Raw genomic sequence first — 21,192 nt, 5'->3', positions numbered from 1 at the left:
TAGTGGATAGTACATAAGTGTGTATTGTGGTTCTTAGGCTAGGAGTCAGTATGTAATAATTTGTACCCCATCTTATATATCTGTGTATATATGTGAAATTCCCAGTAAGTACTCCCATTCTCCCAACCTTTATTATTTTTCCATTTGCATTATTTAGTATTTTGTATATTGTTAGTTTAGTATTTTGTATATTGTTAGTTTTCTTGTGCCAGAGTCTGACCTAATAAAAGTTCCTGATTCTTATCTGCATTAACTTTCCTTACATGAGTAATAATAGCTGTTTTACCTCTTTATCCCTCTGCTTTCCAAAGATAAAATTAGTTTGTGGCCAGGCACAGTGGTGCGGGCCTGTAGTTCCAGCTACTCTGGAGGCTGAGGAAGGAGGATCACTGGAAGCCAGAAGTTGGAGGTAGTAATGCACCCCAATCGCACCTGTGAATTTCCACGGCACTCCAGCATGGGAAACACCATGAGGCTCCATCTCTTAAAAAGAAAAGAGTTAGGGCCTGGTGCAGTGGCTCATGCCTGTAATCCCCCCAACACGTTGGGAGGCTGAAGCGGGCAGATTGCTTGAGCCTAGGAGTTCAAGACCAGCTTGGGCAACAGAGCAAGACCCTATCTCTGTAACAGAAAATATAAAAATTAGGCAGGCATGGTGGTGCATGCCTGTGGTCCCAGCTACTTGTAAGTCTGAGGTGGAAGGCTTGCTTGAGCCCAGGAGTTTGAGGCTGCAGTGAGCCGTGGTCACGCCACCGCACTCCAACCCGGTTGACAGAGCCATACCTTGTCTCAAAAAAACAGAAAAGAAGAGTTTTCAAAAGTTTGTGGTAGGTGCTTTTGGAATAGGCTTATTCACTTTATTCCTTAGTGCTTTCTTAATTGTCTTAAATGGCTATGAAGTTAAAAGACTGTATATTGCTTTAGTTAAACAAGCGAAGTTTATGACAGGCAAAGTCAGACTTTTGTTGACCTCTGTTTAGCGTATTTATATAAGAAAGACCTTATGACAAATGTTTTATGTCATTGTTTTATGACAATTGGAATATTTGTGAGGAAAATTTGTAGACAATGACAGCTGTAGACTAGAGCGTTCCTTTAAACTCAAAGGAGTCTGGCATGGGTTGTCAGACTGAAAATATTCAGAAACTGAATTCTGTTTCCTTAAAGCCTTAGACTCTTTCCTGAAAGAAACAAATAATAAATTGTTTCATTCATTTGTGATTTTAAACATAAGAGCATTACCTATTGATAAGAACATATCAACAAACATAGCATACTGTCACGTAGTATGTCTTTAACTGAAGGCAGGTTGAGAGGAGACATCTCTTCCTATAGTTCGTTCACAAATTACTGAGTGTATATTATGTCGCAAGAACTGTTGTATGTGCTATGCATACTGCATTGTGAAAGGCAGGGATGTTCTTATATTCGTAAATTAAATGACAGGTCTTCCTGGCATAATGGTCTGTTCTGGTTTGGGTATGTGTAGGTAATTCTTCATGGTAAGGAAATAGGATTGTTGCAAATGAACCAGTGTAATGCATGCTGGCTTTTCAGTTGACTCTGCTTTGTGTGTCTGGAAGACACCTACATGTACTCTTGAGTCATAAGTAAGAAAATAGATCAGACTTTTTGATTTCATGACTATCCATGGTGGCCCAGACCTTACCTTTTATTACCAGACATTACTTTTAGTTGGACAGATTTTGAGGGTAACACAGTTAAGATTAAGAGCCCTGTGTAAATGACCTCAAAATGGATTTGAAATAGTGGGAGTAAACTGGAATTGCCCTGCCCTAGTTTTTTAGTTTTGCTTTCTGTGAGACCAGAGGTATTCTAATTGCAGTTATGTTTCACACCAGAGTGAGCCAGAGCCCCCGTCACTGGGGAAACAATGAAGGTTCTTAGAATGTGAGTGGTCACATTCACAAATGACCTCATAGGACACATGGTGGTTATAGAAGGAAGAGGATACTAGACTCTTATGAATCAGGACACCAAGGATCTGGTCTGTTTGACAGCTCGTCAGTTGTGTGCTCTTGAAAAAGACACTCAACAGCTCTAGGTTACAGTGTCTTCAGGTGAAGAGACTAGATGCCAGCTGGGTCAGGTCTCCTTTAGCTCTGATTCTGTGAAATACCAGCCCTACTGATAATCAAAACCACCAAGGATCTCTGACAGTCTGATATTTCTACTTATCATCTTTTCAGTAATATTAATGTCAGTGGTAATTATTTTTATTAGGTTTTCATACTACTGTTTTTCTGGAAACAAGGAGAGCAGTGTATTTCTACTGAAAAATTTGGTTCTTTATGTGATCTAGACCAGAATCTGAAAGTACTCTCTTGTAACCACATGCTTATTTAATTTGTGTTGTAATACTTAGGACATAGCTTAATCATGTCAAGAAGATAATTAAATCACCACCCAGTGGCAGCTTCATGTTCCATGCCAATTGAGGAAAGTATTTTCCTCTCACAAAGTGGTTTGTAAGCATTAATTAATGAGGTGGGTTGATTACCCACGTTTTGCTTAATACTTGCTTTCCCTGCAGTGTTTTGGTATCTTGGGGCAACATGATGTCTGTTTATTGAAGCTGTTGTTAAAGAACTTTGTGTTGAAATATGCCTTTGCTCTCCTATAATTTTTTATTAATATGTTACCATACTAAATCTCATGTTTATCAATTTATAATAGTTTTCTAGCACATTGGCAAAACAAGCTTTCCATACTTTTGTCTGTGTTTAGAAGCAAGTTCAAAGAGGTAGCAATAGTGTATTCCAGTAAAATAATACTTCCAAAACATATAATTTTATATAAACTTAACTATTAAATTACCTAGTATGTTTATGTAATATCAGTGTATTTATTGCTTATTAGTGCATTTTGCTGTTGTCAAATGTGAAAATAAATATCTTTCAACTTTCAGGAACAATGAGCCTAACAGGTTGTGTAGCAGGATAATGTTAATGGGATGTGTTTGTGTTTAATTTCAAAATATTACCAAAGCATTATATTTGATAACTTTTTATTTTACTGTAACTTCAAACTTACAGAAAACTTTCCAGAATAGCAAAAGTACCTCCTATAAACCCCTTCCTTCCTTCCTTCTGGTGAACAGCAGCTCCAGTAAGCCCTTTAACCACACCCACCAGTTGTTTCCTTTTCCCCAATGTCTGTATCATTCTCTCCCTCCGTCTGCGTATGTTTTTGTGAACCACTTGAAAGTGGGATGTGGCATCATTCCTTGACTCCTAAATACTTTAGTATGTAGTTATTAAGAATAAAGACATTCTCGGCCAGGCTCGGAGGCTCACGCCTGTAACCCCAGCACTTTGGGAGGCCGAGACGGGCGGATCACGAGGTCAGGAGATCGAGACCATCCTGGCGAACGCGGTGAAACCCCGTCTCTACTAAAAATACAAAACTTAGCCGGGCGAGATGGCGGCGCCTGTGGTCCCAGCTACTCGCGAGGCTGAGGCAGGAGAATGGCGGGAACCCGGGGGGCGGAGCTTGCAGTGAGCCGAGATCCGGCCACTACACTCCAGCCTGGGCGACAGAGGGAGACTCCGTCTCAAAAAAAAAAAAAAGAAGAAGAAGAATAAAGACATTCTCTTACATTACAGTACAGTTACCAAAATCAGGAAATAAAATACTGGTACCGTACTGTCTAATCCAAAGTTGAAACAGACAGACATGAGGAGCCTTTCTTGATACGAATCACTGAGCAGGATCTGTGAGGTCCCCGCGAAAAATACAGACCCCAGATCACATCGGCAGGGACCGGCAGACAAAGCCGGATTGATTGACAGGCGCTCCGTAAAATCACCTGCACTCTTTGAAAATGTCAGGGTCAAGAAAAGACTAATTTGTAGTGCTCAGATTGTGTGGTTTGGACAGTGGGCGCCGCTTCAGTCGGCTCTGTGGCCTTTTGACACGTACTTCCTTACTGGCCCAGCAGAATCTTTCAGGCTTGTCTTGTCCTTGCCCTGCAGTCAGCCATTTCTCCAAGGTCACTGGTTCCTTTTATTGAAAAATGGTATTTGGGAGTTAGATATGCTAATTGCTACTGTTGTAGTGTTGCTTCTAGCTTCTCTCAGTGTACAAAGCTAGAAGATACACACTTGCACACACACAGAAATCTACCAGTACACCTCTTTGTCACATACCGTGTTAAAAACTGAGTTCGTATATCTGCCTTTGTTAAGTCTCCTCAGATCTTTTGCTCAAAAAACAAACAAAAATGGGTTGCTTCCTTCGTTACCAAATTTCAAAAGTTCTTTATGTATTGTTTGTACAAAGTCCTTTGTCATTTCTATCTATTGTGAATATTTCCTTCCAGGCAGTAGTTGCCTATTTATTTTATCTTGATCAGCAGAAGATTTTAATTTGGATGAAGTGAGAAAATTTAGTATTTTTCATTGTACTTGTGTTTGTCATATTGAACACAAGTCTTTAGCTACACCCCGGTAATGGAGATACTCTCCTATGTTACCTTCTTTATAGTTTATAATTTTAGTTTTTATGTGTATGAGCCATTTTGAAATAATTTTGTGTAAGTGATGTGAGGTTGCAGTTAACATTCTTTTTTTTTTTTCTATGTAGCTATCCAGTTTTTCCAACACCATTTAAAATATTTTTCTTTCCCATTGAATTACTTTGGTGCCTTGTCAAAACTCATATAGTCATATGTGTTTGTTTCTGGATTCTAGTCTATTTCATTCATCCATTAGTTTATCCTAATGGCAACAACACTGCCTTGATTACTGTAGATTTGTTATAAGTCTCGAAGTCATGTACTGTGTTAAAACTTTTTTCCTCCTCCTAAAACTGGTTTGGCTCTTCTAGATCCTTTGAATATCTACTGGAATTTTAGAACAACCTTGACAGTATCTCTATATAAGCTTGCGTGAGTTTACAAATCAGTTTGGGGCGAATTGATACTTTAACAACATTGAGGCTTCTGATCCATGGTCATGATATAGATCTTCACTTATTTAGGTCTTTATTTTATTTCTGTAGTATATGTAGTTTTTAATGTAGAAGTCTTGTACATTTCATTTGTTAAGTGTATTTTTAGGTATTTGGTTTTATAGTGGTATTTTCAAAATGAATTTTAAAAATTTTATTTTCTAATCATGTCCTACTAAAATATATAAAAACTGATTTTTATATATCGACCATGAATACTAAGACTTTGCTAAATTCAGCTATTAGTGCTATTAGTTGCTTAGTACATTTCTTAGGATTTTCTATATAAGCAATCATGTTATCTGCAAATAGATATCTCCTTCATCATTTGCCATCTTTCTGCTTTTGATTTCTTTAATTCGCCCTATTGCACCACTAGAACTTCTAGAACAGTGTTGAATAGGCAAGGAAAGAGGGATATATCTTTTCTATACTACTGTTCAAAAGGGGGAAAGCATTCTGTATTTCACCATTAAGTGGGATGTTAGGTGATCCTCCCCACTCAAATAGTTCTTTATTAGATTGAGGAGATGCTCTCTACTCCTAGTTTGTTGAGAATTTGTAATCATGAATAGTTTTTAATCATGAACTTTGTCAAAGGCTTCTTTGACATCTATTTAGGGTAATATACGTTTTTTCTTTTACTTTTAATATGGTAATTCACAGTGATTGATGTTTGAAAAACTGGCCTTGCTTGGTTGGAATAAACCCTGCTTGATCATGATGTATTCCTCTTTTGCTTTTTGAAATAATTCATATAGGCTTGATATTTCTGCTTCCTTAAATGTTTTATGGAATCCATCTGTGAAGCCATCTAGGTTTGAGTTTTCTTTGTAGGAAAGTTTTGATAATGAATTTAATTTAATCTTTCTGAAGATATTGAGATTTTCTATTTCATCTTGTTTAGTTTTGGTAACTTGTCTTTCAAGGAATTTAGTTCATCTAAGTTGTAAAATGTATCGGCATAAAGCTGTTCATTATCTTTCTTTATTACTATTTAAATGTCTTTAGTATCTGTGGTTATCCCTTCTTTCATTACTGAAATTGATAATTTTTGTTTCATTTCTAGAGAGTTTTTTTGAGATATCAATTCATTAATTATTGGTGAAGAACTTTCGGCTTTAATTTTTTTCAAATTCTTTTTACTTATGTTATTGCTTTCCATTGTTTATTTTTTTCCTATTTCTGTCTTTCTGCTTCCTTTTCCTGCTCTCCCTCCCCTTTACTTTGAGTTTACTTAGACCTTATTTTTCTAGTTTTATTTTAAATGTGGAAGCATATATTCTTAATTTTAAATATTTTTTCTCTAATGTAAGATTTTAAGTTACTGCTTTGGTGGCATTCCACAAATTTTGATGTATGTTTCTTATTCATTTCAAAATATTTTGTTTCCCTCTTAATTTCTACTTTGAATGTTGGGTTATTTAGAAGTATATTAATTTCCAAATACTTGGATACTTTTCTGGATATTGTATTGCTATTGCTAACTTAATTCCTTTGTAGTCTTTGGAATTTCGATCTTTGGAATTGCCTGTGACTTATTTTATGGTCCAGCATCTGGTCTACCTTGGTGAACATTCCAGGGACACCTGAAAAGGAGTTTTATAAATGTCAGGTCATGATGACCAACAGTGCTGTTCATATCTTCTATGTTTTTTGCTTGTTTTTTTAATCTAGTTGTTATTCATATTGAAAGGGAATATTAAAACCTCAAACTATGATTGTATATTTATCTCTCCCTATCAGTTTTTGTTTAATGTGTTTTGAAGCTCTTGTATTAGATGCGTACAGTTTTGATTGTTATGTCTTTCTGATGAATTTGTCCATTCATAATTATGAACTCTCCTACCAAATTGCTTTGTGGTATCACTTCCCCTTCAGACTGAAGAACTTCTTTCAGCTTTTCTTGTCATACAGATTTGTTTGCAATGAACTTTTTTTTTTTTAACTTGAAAATACCTTTTACAACTTTAATTTTGGACTTTTTTTCTTTCAGTACTTTAAAGAACTGTATATCTTTAGATAAATTTATTTCTATAACTATATTGATCTATAATCATGTTCACTGACTGTTTCTTCAAATATCTTCTACCTACTGTGCAGCCTAATCAGTGTAGTTTTCATTTCGGATAGTACACCTTTCAGTTCTAGAATTTGCATTGCATTTCTTTTTAAAAAATAATTTTATAATTTTAATTCCTCTGTTTAGAATAGCCATCTGTTTATTCATTATGATTACATATATTTTAATAACATTTGTTATAGACTCTTTTAAGTTCTTATCTACTAATTCTTCTGTCTGGTTCACCTTGGAGTCCGTTTCGGTTATCTGCTTATTTGCTTATAAAAAGATAGGAAAAAATCCCAGTGTTTTTCCTACTTTCTGCTTTCACACAGCCACTGACTCAGTACACAGTCCTGATACCAGGTGTGTGTGAAGTTTTCCCCACGCACCAAGCAAGCAGCTCTCCAGCAGACACCGGCTAGGGATCCTCTAACTCAGTTCAGTCCTGACATGATCATGTCAGATCCCACAGCTTGAGGAGCGGGGATATAAAATTGATCAAACATGTGTTTTCAAAGAAGAAACAAACAAAATATCTAAAATTTAACACAGTGGACGTTAAAATTATGTAGTAGAAGTTTAATAGAAGGAGGGATCAGGGAGACTAAACTAACGTTTGAGCATGACTTGAAATATTGGTACAGATTTAATAAACTTGGAGATTTCTCTTTAGTGGAAAGAGGGTGAATGACATGAATACAGGCACGTGGCAGGTTCATAAGAGGTGAATGGGCTCATGTGGGGAATGTCAGAGGAGAGGAATAGTGGAGATGAAGTAGGCAATGTTGACGAGTCTAGCTGTGACAGGCTTTGAACAGGATGTGGAGGAGGTTGTGGGCTGTGCAGACCACAGAGCAGTGGATTTCATAGAAGATTATTTTAAAGGTAGGGAGGATATTGATTAGCTCCACATTTTAGAGAACTAGCTCTGGCATTTGCTGAGGGTGGAATGCAGTGGAGAGATAATGGGGCAGAGTTACCAGCTATACGTCTGTTGCAGCATTGAGGGGAGAAGATGAAGGTCTTAAGTGGGAGAGCAATAGGAGGGAACAGTAGGATTGAGAGGAATAGTTGATTTTTGATTCAGACAAAAGATTCTGAGTATGTGATTCAGGTGGTGCCAGAGGCCAGGAGAGGAACTCAAGGTAACTTTGAGTTGTCTCATTGGGTTTATTGGATGAATGATAATGTTTTTCTGGACTTCCTTTTTTGTTGTTTCACCATTTTATTTGTATTAAATAAGTTACGTAGGCATGATTGATTAAATCTTGTTGGATTGAACTTAATCTCCAGTCCTGCCTCTCCACAGGAGGTTGGTTTGCTGGTGCTTTGCTCAAAACCCTAGCCCTCTAATCCCATGGTCTTTCTGGAATGGCCAGTCCTGCTGTTGATTCATCTTGTTGGCCTGTACTATGGCATGGTTTGAGAGGATCATGAATAACAAAGACACTCCTATTGCCGGGAAAACACCAAGGATTTAAGACTCTCGCTCCCAGAAACCAGGGACAAGAGGTCAAATGCTCTGTTATATAACACACCCCAGACTCATTCCACTGTCTTCTGCCATCCACGGCAACATTTCCGGATTCTTCTAATCTGCCATTTCTTGCTGGTTGGTTTTAGACATTGGCTGTCAGCCTCCCATTACGTGAGATAAAAGATGGTCACTCCCTGGTTTACCTGTCTTTCCTGCCCCCAAACACACACCCATCTTTTGTGCCTTATTTCAATTTTGTTTAAACTGGTGGTCAGTTACTACATTACTATATAAGGCATGTTTCTTTGGACCTTTTTGAAAATTTCAAGAGCTTTTATTCTTGGATTGATTTATTTTCATGGCATCTAGTTCTTTTAGGGGTAAAAAAAAATTCTAGATATTAATTTAAGTTCAAACTTTAGAATGATTTTGAAGTTTGTTTTTTTTTTTCTGTGCCTGCTCTTGTTAGTTTGCTAGGGCTGTTATAACAAAGTATGCTAGACCAAGTGGCTTAAACAACGTACATTTATTTTCTCACCCTTTTGGAAGCTAGAAGTCTGAGATGAGGGAGTCAATGGGGTTGTTTTCTTTTGAGGGCCGTGAGGGAGTGATCTGTGTTAGGCCTCTCTCCTTGGCTTGTAGACAGCGTCTGCTCCCGAGTCTTCATATGTCCTTCCCTCTGTGTGTGTGTCTGTCCAAATTCATCTTATAAGGACACTTCTAAGAAGGACACCAGTCACACTGGATTCGGACCCCCCCCATGGGACCTCATTTCACCTTGATTGCCTCTTTAAAGACCCCCTTTTTGAATACAGCCACGTTCTGGGCTACTGGGGCTAGGTTTAAAATATGAAATTTGGCTGTGGCGGAGTGAGGTGGGTGGGCATAATTCAGGCCATGCAACACCTGCAATATGTTTGTTCTGTGTTTTTTTCTTGTTTGTCTTTCTTCCATCTTTGTCTTACATATCTTTCTTCATTGCCTTTGGCTGCCCAGTGTTGGGGGTCAGAAAACGATACCCTAAAATACGTTGCTTTGACATTCTGCACGAAGGAAGTAGCCTCAAGCCCTCCCCGCAGCCCTCCTGTCTCTCCCGAAGCACAGGGTGAGGCTGTGCGTCTGAAGTTCCCTTACCTGCAGAGAAACTAGACTGACCGAAGAAGAACACATTTGCCTTCAGTTTCCTCCCTGAAATTTCATTAATCAGAGAAGATTAAAACTCACATCATAGAAAAAGAGACTGAAAATCAAACACTGCACCTGGAGCCCAGATGGACTTTGTTCTCAGGTCCTATTTAATTCTCAGAATTATTTATTAACTACCATCTGAGCATTGAACCCATTTATTCCCCCTGAAAATTATTTACTGCCCCTCCAAATGGCCACATTTCGCCCCTCCTCCCTTTCCCTTTGAAGAAGGGTCTGTAAGCATCTAGGCCCCACCGGTTTGAGAGGTGACTATGCTCCTGCGAGTGCCCTGTGCTGATGCACATTAAAGAAACGTGTCTGCCCTTTGCTCCTGTTACCAGCCTCGTTCATCTCCAGCAGCCCTTGAGAGGGCAGAGGGGAGGCTTTTGCTCACGGCCTCTGTAGCTCCCGTGTTTTAGAGTGAGGCTGTTAACAGCCGATTTGATTGAGTTTGTGTGTGGGCAGTTTACAGCGAGTGGCTTTTCCGTCAGGTGGTAGGAGGACAAGCGGCCCTTCCCTTTTTGCAGGGAAGACACTCAGGTGTCAGGATCTTTGGGTCTTACTTTCCTAGGACTCTTCAGTTTCTGCAGAGAATAATGCTTCAGTTGTGTGGACAGGGTGGGATTGGCAGGAGGGGCTTACACACCTCACAGTGGCGAGGGCAGGAGAAGGGAGGCAGCCCGAGGAGTGCCACGGCTTGCTGCACAGGTTCACCCCAAATCCCTGGTCAGCCTGCCCCCAGTTTCCCACACCTCTGCTGTGCTGGGGGTCTCTAAGTCCTGGTGCTCTTGCTTGGTTTCTTAAAAGACTAAACTTCTGTTCTCCTGACTGTGAAGGATGGAGGCAGGGGCCCGGGAGTCTCACTTTTTAGTCCATAAAGATACAGGTCACCAGCAAGTCTCACTGTTCTGCTCTGAGTCTCACCCCACCTTCTGGGGCATCTGAAACCCTGAGCACTTGAGTTCTCAGGGGTTTATTAGTAAAATATTATTATTATCATCATCATTATTATTATTATTATTTGAGACGAAGTCTCACTCTGTCACCCAGGCTAGAGTGCAGTGGTACTATCTTGGCTCACTGCAACCTCCGCCTCCCAGGTTCAAGCAGTTCTCCGCCCTCAGCCTCCTGAGTAGCTGGGATTACAGCCATGCACCACCACGCCCGGTTAATTTTTGTATTTTTAGTAAAGACGGGGTTTCACCGCATTGGTCAGGCTGGTCTTGAACTCCTGACCTCGTGATCCGCTCTTCTTGGCCTCCCAAAGTGCTGGGATTACAGGCGTGAGCCACTACGCCAAGCAAAATTTTATTATTTATTGCTTGCCTCCTGTATGCCAGGTACTGTGCTTTCCAAGGATTATCCTATATATTCTTTACAATAACCTTATGAAATGCTTTCTGTTACTAGCTCCATTTTGCATACAAGAAGAGGGAGATTTAGAACAGATTTAGTAAATGGGAGCAACAGTACTTTAACACAAGTCTACCTGGTCTCAGAAACTACACTTTTCCCTCCTCTGTTATACTCACAACAGTTAGCAAATTAATGCTTCTGCCTGTATCTACATTCTAGGTTTTGTAGAAATGTCAGTATATTGCATTGATTTGAGCATATTAAAAAACAGTTGCACACCATATAAATACAAAAGTAAAGTGAAATCCAATACACCTGTGGGAATGTAAATGTGTTTTTATTTTTGTGAGTATAGTTCTCCTTTAAACAGCCCTGGGGATAGAAGAGTAGAACAGTTCCTAGTATCAATTTAGGATTCAGCAGAGGTAGTCATGGAGCTACATAGTGACGTTAGTTTCTCTCTGCCCCTGTGCTGGAAGGTTTTAGAACCCAGGGCTTAGCTTTCTCTTATTCTCACGTCTTTCTTGCAATACTAACCAGAGTGTCCTTAGTAACTTAATGTTCAGTAGATGTTGGCTGATGGGCTAAATGACCCCTCAACACTTCAAAACTCTGTGTTTAAGAATACTTTTTATATTTGGTACTGACTGTCTAGCATTCTTATATTTTTAGTCAGTGCTTATCTCAGTTGGCTCTAATCCTTTTTTCTTTCTCTTTTAACAGATTACTTCTGTAACAGGATCACCAGTTTGCTCCGCAAGGCACGATGTCTCGATCACGACAACCCCCGCTTGTGACTGGCATCTCTCCAAATGAAGGGATCCCATGGACAAAGGTCACAATCAGGGGAGAAAACCTGGGGACTGGCCCCACTGACCTCATAGGTAAGGGCAGCGGCCCTGCGACGCACCCTGCTACTCGGATTCTTGTGTGGACGACGGAGACAAGAGATGTGATTTTCAAATAGTGAAGGTGATAGGACAAACATCTTTGTGGTCTCCACAGAACGCTCCAAAAAGATGAAAGAAGTATCTGGCTTTCTGATTTTTGTGTGAAAATCATATTTTGTCAAATCTTGCCTTATATTGTCTTTCACATCCTTCAGAAGGTTTCCCAGGGCTGAGATTTGCCTCTGAATTTTCTGCAGCTTTGATGCCTTGATTGCCGAAAGAGCTGCTTTTATATTTTGCTCTCATTAGTTTTCCTTCCCTTGTCTGCCTTGTCTGTTGCTTCTCAGGGGCTCTGTGAGTTACACCTTTTCTGTTCCTTATTGCTCTTCAGAGCAAGTCTCAGCCCCATCTCCCGGTGGCACGGGCAGCAGTTGGCTCTCTTCACTCCACCTGTGGGCGTGTGTCCTCGCTGTGGTCTGTGGATCCTGTCTGCAGCAAGCCAACGTTTAGTTTTTAGGGTCAGTTTATGTTTTCTATCTTTTCTAGCGGAGTTTAAGCTCAAGGTCATGCATGGTTAGAACACCACACATCCAGTTGGTGTGGTGTGAATATTTTTGGATGTTGGCGTGCGTGGCACCCTTCCCCCTTCCATGATGTGGAGGCCTTTACTGATGGCCTGTTCTTGAAGCACTCAGGTCTGTCAGTGCTTCTCAGCCCTGGCTTTTCTGAATCTCCCTAGAAATTTAAAAGTAAATTATTTGGCCTATTAAGTTTCAGTCTCTAAAGATGGAGCCTAAACATTATTTTTTAAAATATACATGGGTATTAGGGACAGCCAGGGTAGAGAGTTTTAAATACAATTTTACGGCCAGTTATGGTTACCTGCCTGTGAACTGCTCAGGTGGGTATACAGATGCGTTCCGAACGAGGAAGGCCAAGACCTCTCTACGTGCTACGGAATGTATCTTCTGGCTTCCCATATAAATTTCTTCTAGACTCAGACATTCTCTCTAATCTTTTCTGCACTGATGACGGACTTGTTGGTAAGGTCCTGAAATCATGAGTTGGAACTTGCTTTTCCTGCGTTATGACTGCTGGTTGATAGATTGGTTTTTGGCCATCCAGAAAGCTCTTTAAAAAGAAAAAGTGAACGAGAGCTCAGCACTGTGTGTAGTGACTGAGTTTTGCACTGCCTAGCCAATTCTTTTTGCTGATATTATGTCTCATTTGATATTGTTTTCTTTTTCTTTTTTTTTCTTTTTTGAGACGGAGTCTCGCTCTGTCACCCAGGCTGGAGTGCAGTGGCCGGATCTCAGCTCACTGCAAGCTCCGCCTCCCGGGTTCCCGCCATTCTCCTGCCTCAGCCTCCCGAGTAGCTGGAACTACAGGCGCCGCCACCTCGCCCGGCTAGTTTTTTGTATTTTTTAGTAGAGACGGGGTTTCACCGTGTTAGCCAGGATGGTCTCGATCTCCTGACCTCGTGATCCGCCCGCCTCGGCCTCCCAAAGTGCTGGGATTACAGGCTTGAGCCACCGCGCCCGGCCTGATATTGTTTTCTCTTAACTGTGACCGACATCTTTCCAAATGAAGGGATACCATGGACAAAGGTCACAATCAGGGGAGAAAACTTGGGTAGTTTTTGATTGTTTAGTAAACATCACTTCAATTTATTCCTGCAAAAGTAGTCTTATCTAATCCTATGCCTTGGTTTTTGATAAAGCTCATTCCAGATGTTTCTTTACCTAAGTGGAAAAATCCCCAAAATGTTTGGAAATCTACTCATGTGGGTGGGGGTTCTGTCCAGGATTTTTGCTGGCAGTCATTGTGAGCTCCAAACATGACAATGGTCTAGGTAAATTTTAATCTTGTTTTAGCTTCAGGCAATGCTGTTCTTATTTGACTAAGCGTGTATTACTTTTCTTTTTGTTATTTTTCGTTTTGAGATGGAGTCTCGCTCTGTCACCAGGCTAGAGTGCAGTGGTGTGATCTTGGCTGACTGCAACCTCCACCTCCTGGGTTCAAGCGATTCTCCTGCCTCAGCCTCCTGAGTAGCTGGGACTACAGGCGCCTGCCACCACACCCAGCTAATTTTTGTATTTTTAGTAGAGTTGGGGTTTTACCATGTTGACCAGGATGGTCGCAGTCTCTTGACCTAGTGATCTGCCTGCCTTGGCCTCCCAAAATGCTGGGATTACAGGCATGCCCCACCTTGCCTGACCCATGTATTACTTTTCTAAACCATGCTAGTTCAGGTTTCAACCGGCCTTATATATTGCCAAGAAACCATTTTTTTAAAAAGCCAACTTAACCTGCTAAATAATTTAAGTGTTTTTAGCTCAGATGATATCTACACTAGCCAGGCAAAGCACTATAAAAAGTACTTTACTTGGGATTCTATGAGTTACTTTTTTTTCCTAAAAGGTGCTATTATATTTCATGAAGCAGATTTCTTGCATAACTTAGGAAAAATGTGCTTAATAAATCAAGAAATAGGTCTTGTGATCTTTTTTCATAACGTTTAAAATGATCTACTTGGAGCTATGTTTAAATTATTTACTGATTATTCATTCTTTTGGAGTAAAAATGCGTAACAGATATTAAATCAGAGGAATCGTGAAAGCAGCTGAGACCCAAAGAATAAACTATTGTTCTAGGGGCACTTCTGTGCCCACGTGTACCTTCATGCATATCATTCAGGTTTGCTCATGTGAACGTTTTTTAATACTTTATATCTGAAGTTTGCTCTTATTCCTCAGTTTTAATCATAAGGTAGTTCTCTAGCAAGGAAATTTCATTAGGGATGACTTTTTTCTTTTAATAAAGATACTATTTGTATTTTTACATTGCTCACTGACATTAATTGTTGGGTTATTCTTCATTCTGAAGTGAGTTAATGTTTAAAAATCACAAAAATCTGATATTAAAATACTTAAAAATATTAAGTTTTCTGTTGACCTGAAATGATACCAAAATATCTACTGTTGAGAATTAAGCAGGTTACAAATTAAAACATTTGTTTAAAAATCATATAGACTGGTTTTTATATGCACAAAATCACTTGAGCAAGTGAACATTGACATGTTAGCAGTATATTTCTCTTGTGAGGTGGAGTTTGGAGAGGCTTTTAGTCTCTTAAGTTATTTAAGTTTTTCGTAACAAAAATTATTAGGAAAAATATCAAAGACATGCCATCCAATTATTTTGCAAACAATAATTTTGAATAATGAATACATTTAAAAATGTGTTATTATAATTAAAATATACCAATAGAAACCATAGTCCCAAAGAAACCATTAAATGCCATTATTAGAAAAACAAAGTTGCAGACATTAGTGAATTACAGGTATTTTAGAGAAACCCCTAAAATTCATTATTTCAAGCAATGTATCTTTAAAGCATAGCTGCTTTTATCCCTTTGTGGTTTAACAGCCTTTACTAAATAGTTCTTTACGTCAGAACGAAAGATGGTTTGACTTTGTCCCTCCGTTTTAAAAGTCAGATTTGGCATTACTCGAGGTATTTCTGGTATCTGAAAAAAAGCCAAAAGAAAACGTTGCAATTGCTAAACCTTACTGCTGAGCATTATTGAAAATTAGATAATGAGAAAAGAAAGTGTGAAGTGTCTGCGGGGCATGGTGGCTCACGCCTGTAATCCCGGCACTTTGGGAGGCCAAGGCAGGTGGATCACTTGAGGGCAGGAGTTCGAGACCAGCCTGACCAACATGACAAAACCATGTCTCAAAAACAATATAAAAACAAAAACACAACAAAACAAAAACTAGCCAGTCGTGGTGGTGACACTTACCTGTAGTCCCAGCTCCTTGAGAGGCTGAGGCTGGACAATGGCTTGAGCGTGGGAGGTGGAGGTTGCATTGAGCCAAGATCACGCCACTGCATTCCAGCCTGGGCAACAGAGCAAGACCCTGTCTCAAAAAAAAAAAAAAGAAAACGTCAAGTGTCTGTGTCTGTGCCACATACACTCTGGTTTCTTCTCTCCATAAATATTAATTCCACTGGTCTCTGCTTTGTGGAAACAGAAAATTTAAAGGACGTAAGTTGGAAGGCTGGCTGGCCCTGTGGTGCCGTGCTGGTACCTGTTCCGGGGTGTGAGTTGGAAGGCTGGCTGGCCCTGTGGTGCTGTGCTGGTACCCCCCGGGGTGTGTGCCTTATTCACTCCGTCTTTCGGTGCCTCTCGGTTCGGTTATTACCTAAATTTTGTTTCACGTGGTATGAGGGAGGTGACATCATGAGTTGACGTTTTGGGAGTGGAGGCTCCGTAAGAGCAGAATGTAGTGTAGCGACAGTTTCATCAGGAAAACACTAGGGCGGAGGAACTAGCTTGCTAGCAGCTGATACACCGATGTAAAAGTGAGATAGTAATCCAGTAGTGCCTGAGCACACTTCACTAGACTACCATACTCTTGGTTATGCTTAAATAAAAAACCTACTTGAGTTCATTCTGTAATACTGTGTGTAAGTGAACACTAGAAAAAGTACGTGAAGTTTTTTCAGGAAGATGGGTGAATATAGAATGTTTTTAGAAAATGATACATAAATTTATTCATATACTTTAAAATTCTGCGTTAATAACTGAGACTTCAAATAATAGCAATAGTTTCCCTTTTATTACTTCTGAAAGCATTTTAAGATTCTCGTAATCTAAGTAATCTGGAATGCCTAGAACATAGTTATTGTGATTGTTCATTTTCTAATTCTACTGATGTTTGAAGAAACTTAAATGTAGCCTAAAATAAGTCTTAAATATTAGAGAAAAAAACAGATAAGAGGAAAAGTCAATAGAGATAACAGTATCTCTGCAAATAATATTGGGTATATTCAATAATAAATGTAATTATTGAACAAGAAAATTATTGCTAGATTTTAAAAATGTAATCTACATGATTAAGGTCTTATTGTTCTTGTCTTTGGATTTTTTAATGCACATGTGCTTTTTTCAGGCTTGGCAATTTGTGGACATAATTGCCTCCTGACGGCAGAATGGATGTCTGCAAGTAAAATAGTATGTCGAGTGGGACAAGCCAAAAATGACAAAGGAGACATTATTGTCACCACTAAGTCAGGTGGCAGAGGAACCTCAACAGTCTCTTTCAAGCTTCTGAAACCTGAGAAAATAGGTAAAGTCTCTCATGGGTTTATTCTAAAGAAGAAAGTAAACCTGAGTTTGTCTTTTAAGATGTAAAACTGGTGGATTCATGTAAAACTTACCTACTTGCATATCTCAACTTAGATTTAGTTTATGTTTATTTTGACAGGAGTGGAATGTTGGTTAATATTTGTATTACTTTCGGGAAGGCAGCGTGCTGAAATAACAGTCAGTGAAGCCTAAGGATGACGATCGTATGAGAACTACTTTTCTAAGTTCTCAAAATCTGTTCGTTCATTCGATATACCGGTTTTGGTTCCTTGATCTTGAATATAATGACATTGCTTTGAAACTCTTAAACAAGGTTTGAGGTGGAAAATCCTGATTTGGCCAAATTAGTAATAATATATCTAAACAACATTCCCTTTTCCTTCATTTTATCCATCCTTCAAGGCCCAGATGATACATTTCCTGGCTTGGCTGCTTCTAACCCCACGTGAGTGATACTCACTCTTCTTTGAACCACCTAGCACTTGATGTTTTCCTTCTTTATGCACTGACCACTTGCTGCCTTCTGTTAGCAGTGTTAGGAACTTGGTCTGAGAAGTCATGCTCTTCGAATTCTAACTGGGCTGTCTTACCATGACTAAGTATGTAACTTTAATGCCTTGTTTCTCCATGAGCGAAAGTGGAATAATACTGGCTACCTCATAGGATTAGGTGAGTTAGAACACAAATGTCAAGTGCTTAGCCTAGTCCCTTACCCAACAAATTAATAATTTCTAATCATCTTTCTTGTAGCTATTTCTGTGCATGTCTCTTTCCCTTTTTAGAATAAGAGTAATGTCAGATTCATCTTTGTGGTCCTGTAATGTCTTGCACATGGTCAGCATTTGATAAATATTTGTATAATGTAGGAATATCTGAGGCATAATTAAACCCAGCCATTACTTCTCTTTATGAAGAAAATAAATAATTTTGCAGATTTTTTTTTTTAATCTTAGAGCATAGAGGCTTTCTGCAGCATTGTTCTCCACAAATTCCTAGATTATTTTTATAAATAAAAATTCAAGGAATTTCAGGGAAAATTCAGAGTGGACTTTATGTATGTACATGTACGTGCATGTGTACATATATACATATATAACATTTCCATTTTGTTTACTTTCTTTAGTGTCTTCCAAAACTAACCTGTGAGACTAAAGCAGGACCTTGTTACACAGTTTTCTAGAGGAACTTAAACATTTTGATAAAAATCTAGTATCTTATAATCTACATAGCAGATAAAGAAAACTTAGGTAAAAGTGGTAATTTTGTTATTCTAGAACACTCAGCTCAGGACCTGGCACATAGTAGGCTTAGTAAAGGTTTCTTTTTTTGTTTTTCTTTTTGTTTTGTGACAGAGTCTTGCTCTGTTGCCCAGGCTGGAGTGCATTGGCAGGATCTTGTTCTCGGCTCACTGCAACTTCTGCCTCCCAGGTTCAAGTGATTCTCCTGCCTCAGCCTCTGTAGTAGCTGGGAACAGGTGTGCGCCACCACGCCCAGCTAATTTTTGTATTTTTAGTAGAGACAGGGTTTCACCGTGTTGGTCAGGCTGGTCTTGAATTCATGACCTTGTGATTTGCCCACCTCGGCCTGCCAAAGTGCTGGGATTGCAGGTGTGAGCCACTGCGCCTGGCCAGTAAAGCTTTCTTGAACTGAGCTCAAGAGTGCCTGGACTCGAGCAGAACCTCTGACAAAGCCCCTGTTGCATGCTGGCAGAACCACGAGTGCTGAGAGAATGAGTGGGTTCACAGCCTTGCCGCTACAGGTTGCCTGGTATTCAGACAGCCTTCCCCCATGAAGCTTTCTGACCCTCGTCTGGGGAGGCGGGCACGCTTTGTCTGTGCTCCCTGGCACTCGGCTCTTTTTCTGTTGCCCCCCAGGGCCCTGGAGGCCTAGCTGGTAAGACCTGTGCGAGGTTGAATGATAAGGAGTTCGGTCCTGTAAAGGAAGATGCTGTTTTTAGAGCTTATGTTGTCTTGTTCACAGGGTCCACACCCAGTCAGTTTTCCCTGAGTAGCCTGGTCATTTCCGTTATACAAGCCCTGCCTTCCTTGAAAGGTGTTTGATATTTTATTGAATTCGCCAAATTGATTTCAGCCTAAATGGAAAGGAAGACCTGCTGCTTCTGCCATCTAGGACGTTTCCAGCACTGACAACAGTAGAAAGAATGAGAAATAGCAAGTAGCGTAGTATTTTTGCATAACTATTCTTGAAAACATGCCAGTGTTTGTAGAGGAAAAGAAAATAAAAGATGTTTCTTGAGAGCTTTCAAGAACCATTTAAAAAACATTTGGTTTTCATTTGTAGTGAAATGTCCTTAGGTAGCTTATGGAACCCAGAGGCAGAAACTCCCAGTATTAAATATAAAATCATATGTGCATAATGGTTTTTTGGCATTTGTCGTAAACCAGAAGCTTTCCACTGAGCTAACATTGAACACAAATGTTTTGTGCTTGGGTGTCTCCCAGACGTTTTCCAAGAGTTTACATGATTTCAGAATATTCTCTTGAATAAACAGATATTGTAGGTCATATTTCATCTTACTAACTTTCTGAATTTTTGTACAGATTTAATCAGCTACATTTAACAGTGTTTAATTGTAGAGTTTATTATTTGTAAAATACGTTTGTTATTGCAAAACTTTTTCTAAGCAGCTTAATTTGTCTTCTCTGTTGAGTAATGTACAATGAAGCCATAAGCCAAGAGGTGTTATTTTTGCCTTTTTATAGATTTTTTTAGTGCTTATAATTAAACTAGTAGTCATTTTTTTAAAATTTAGCTGTTATGTCCTCAAATCTCTTAAAAATTATCCAACTGGCATTTTGTATTAGGTCTTTAAGAAGCAAGGCAATAGGCCAGACTTAGAAGGTGCCTGGGGCAGCCTTCACTTTATTAAGCACATACTCCTCATTTCTGTAGGCATTTTGGATCAGTCTGCTGTGTGGGTTGATGAAATGAATTACTACGATATGCGTACTGACAGGAACAAAGGAATCCCGCCCTTGTCCTTACGTCCTGCTAACCCGCTTGGCATTGAGATTGAAAAGTGAGTACCATCTTGCTTTCAGTCTTCTTTATTTTTCAGTTCCTGAAAAGTTTTATATACTTACAGGAAAGGGACTCAAACTCCAGAAACATCCCAGGAAGCACAACTGAAGACATCTCAGTTGTTTGGAGATGGGTGTTATTCATGAGGTCTGTTTAGCTTTGCTGCAAGTAAACTTTGCAATTAGTTAAAACTTTGGGCTAAAACTACTTTTACGTCTTTAGTGTTTTGATTTTGCATTTTGTGAAAAAGAAAAGTCTTTAGTATGTTATCTAGAGATGGTTAAGTTTAAATAGGTAGATGGCACCTGAAGTCAAAAATAGAATACGTAATCTACTGTTTTCTTGATTTTTCTAGAAGTATTTTAGAATAGTCAGGTCTAATCTGATCTTTAATTTTGTCTATAATGTCTACCTCTCATTCTTGCTTAATCCAGACTTATTTAACTTTAATCATCAGAATTCTGCCAGGTAAATGATATCTTTCAAGATTCCTTATAACTGAATCTAGAGTTTTTTTTCCAAATTCCTAGTACAGTGTTTTAGTAACTTTTCTAAGTAGTGCCTTTCTACTTAAACAATTCACCTGACATACTAATCACGGCTGATTTATCTTCTGGCCTTAGTGATTCTGCTTATGGAATTGTGTACTGAGTATTGCTCTGTAAACTCTCACCAAAAGTGACAGATTAGCACTGTTAATACTTTAACCATGGTTTTAGTTTAGGGTTTTCTAGGAATAGGGAAAATTCTCCAATTGTCTCTGTCTCTATGGTTGAAGATTGTTAGTAATTCAGACAGCACACTTCATTTCCACCGGCTGTTCTCCAATCGTCTCTCTCTATGGTTGAAGATCATTAGTAATTCAGACAGCACGCTTCATTTCCACCAGCTGGGGTTTGCCCCTGGCCGAGGGGAGGCAGCGTGCTTGTTTTGGGAAAGTTGAAAGAGTTGTGAAAGTCTGGGGCTTAGCAGCTTCGGGTGGACTTGGACTGTTCTAGGTAACGTCTTTGAAACATTTTGGCAGTAGGGGCCATTCTAGAGCTGATTA

The 21,192-nt window shown here is 39.3% G+C and overlaps 1 protein-coding gene across 2 annotated transcripts in view; it reads left to right on the top strand.

Annotated features, from left to right (window-relative positions):
- EXOC2 (exocyst complex component 2) overlaps positions 1 to 21,192 on the top strand; it is a 203,884-nt gene that overhangs the window by 46,069 nt on the left and 136,623 nt on the right. For both annotated transcript variants that reach the window (XM_025383676.1, XM_025383677.1), the window contains 3 exons: positions 11,781 to 11,941; positions 16,906 to 17,082; positions 20,016 to 20,142. In XM_025383676.1, coding sequence (XP_025239461.1) covers positions 11,824 to 11,941; positions 16,906 to 17,082; positions 20,016 to 20,142 — 422 coding nt within the window. In that variant the 5' untranslated portion in view covers positions 11,781 to 11,823. The remainder of the gene's footprint in view (positions 1 to 11,780; positions 11,942 to 16,905; positions 17,083 to 20,015; positions 20,143 to 21,192) is intronic.

This window comes from Theropithecus gelada, chromosome 4 (assembly GCF_003255815.1).
Source record: "Theropithecus gelada isolate Dixy chromosome 4, Tgel_1.0, whole genome shotgun sequence".
In the NCBI taxonomy this organism is placed as follows: Eukaryota; Metazoa; Chordata; class Mammalia; order Primates; family Cercopithecidae; genus Theropithecus; species Theropithecus gelada.
The sequence above is the reverse complement of the archived record's forward strand: the minus strand, read 5'-3'. Positions and strand labels throughout refer to the sequence as shown.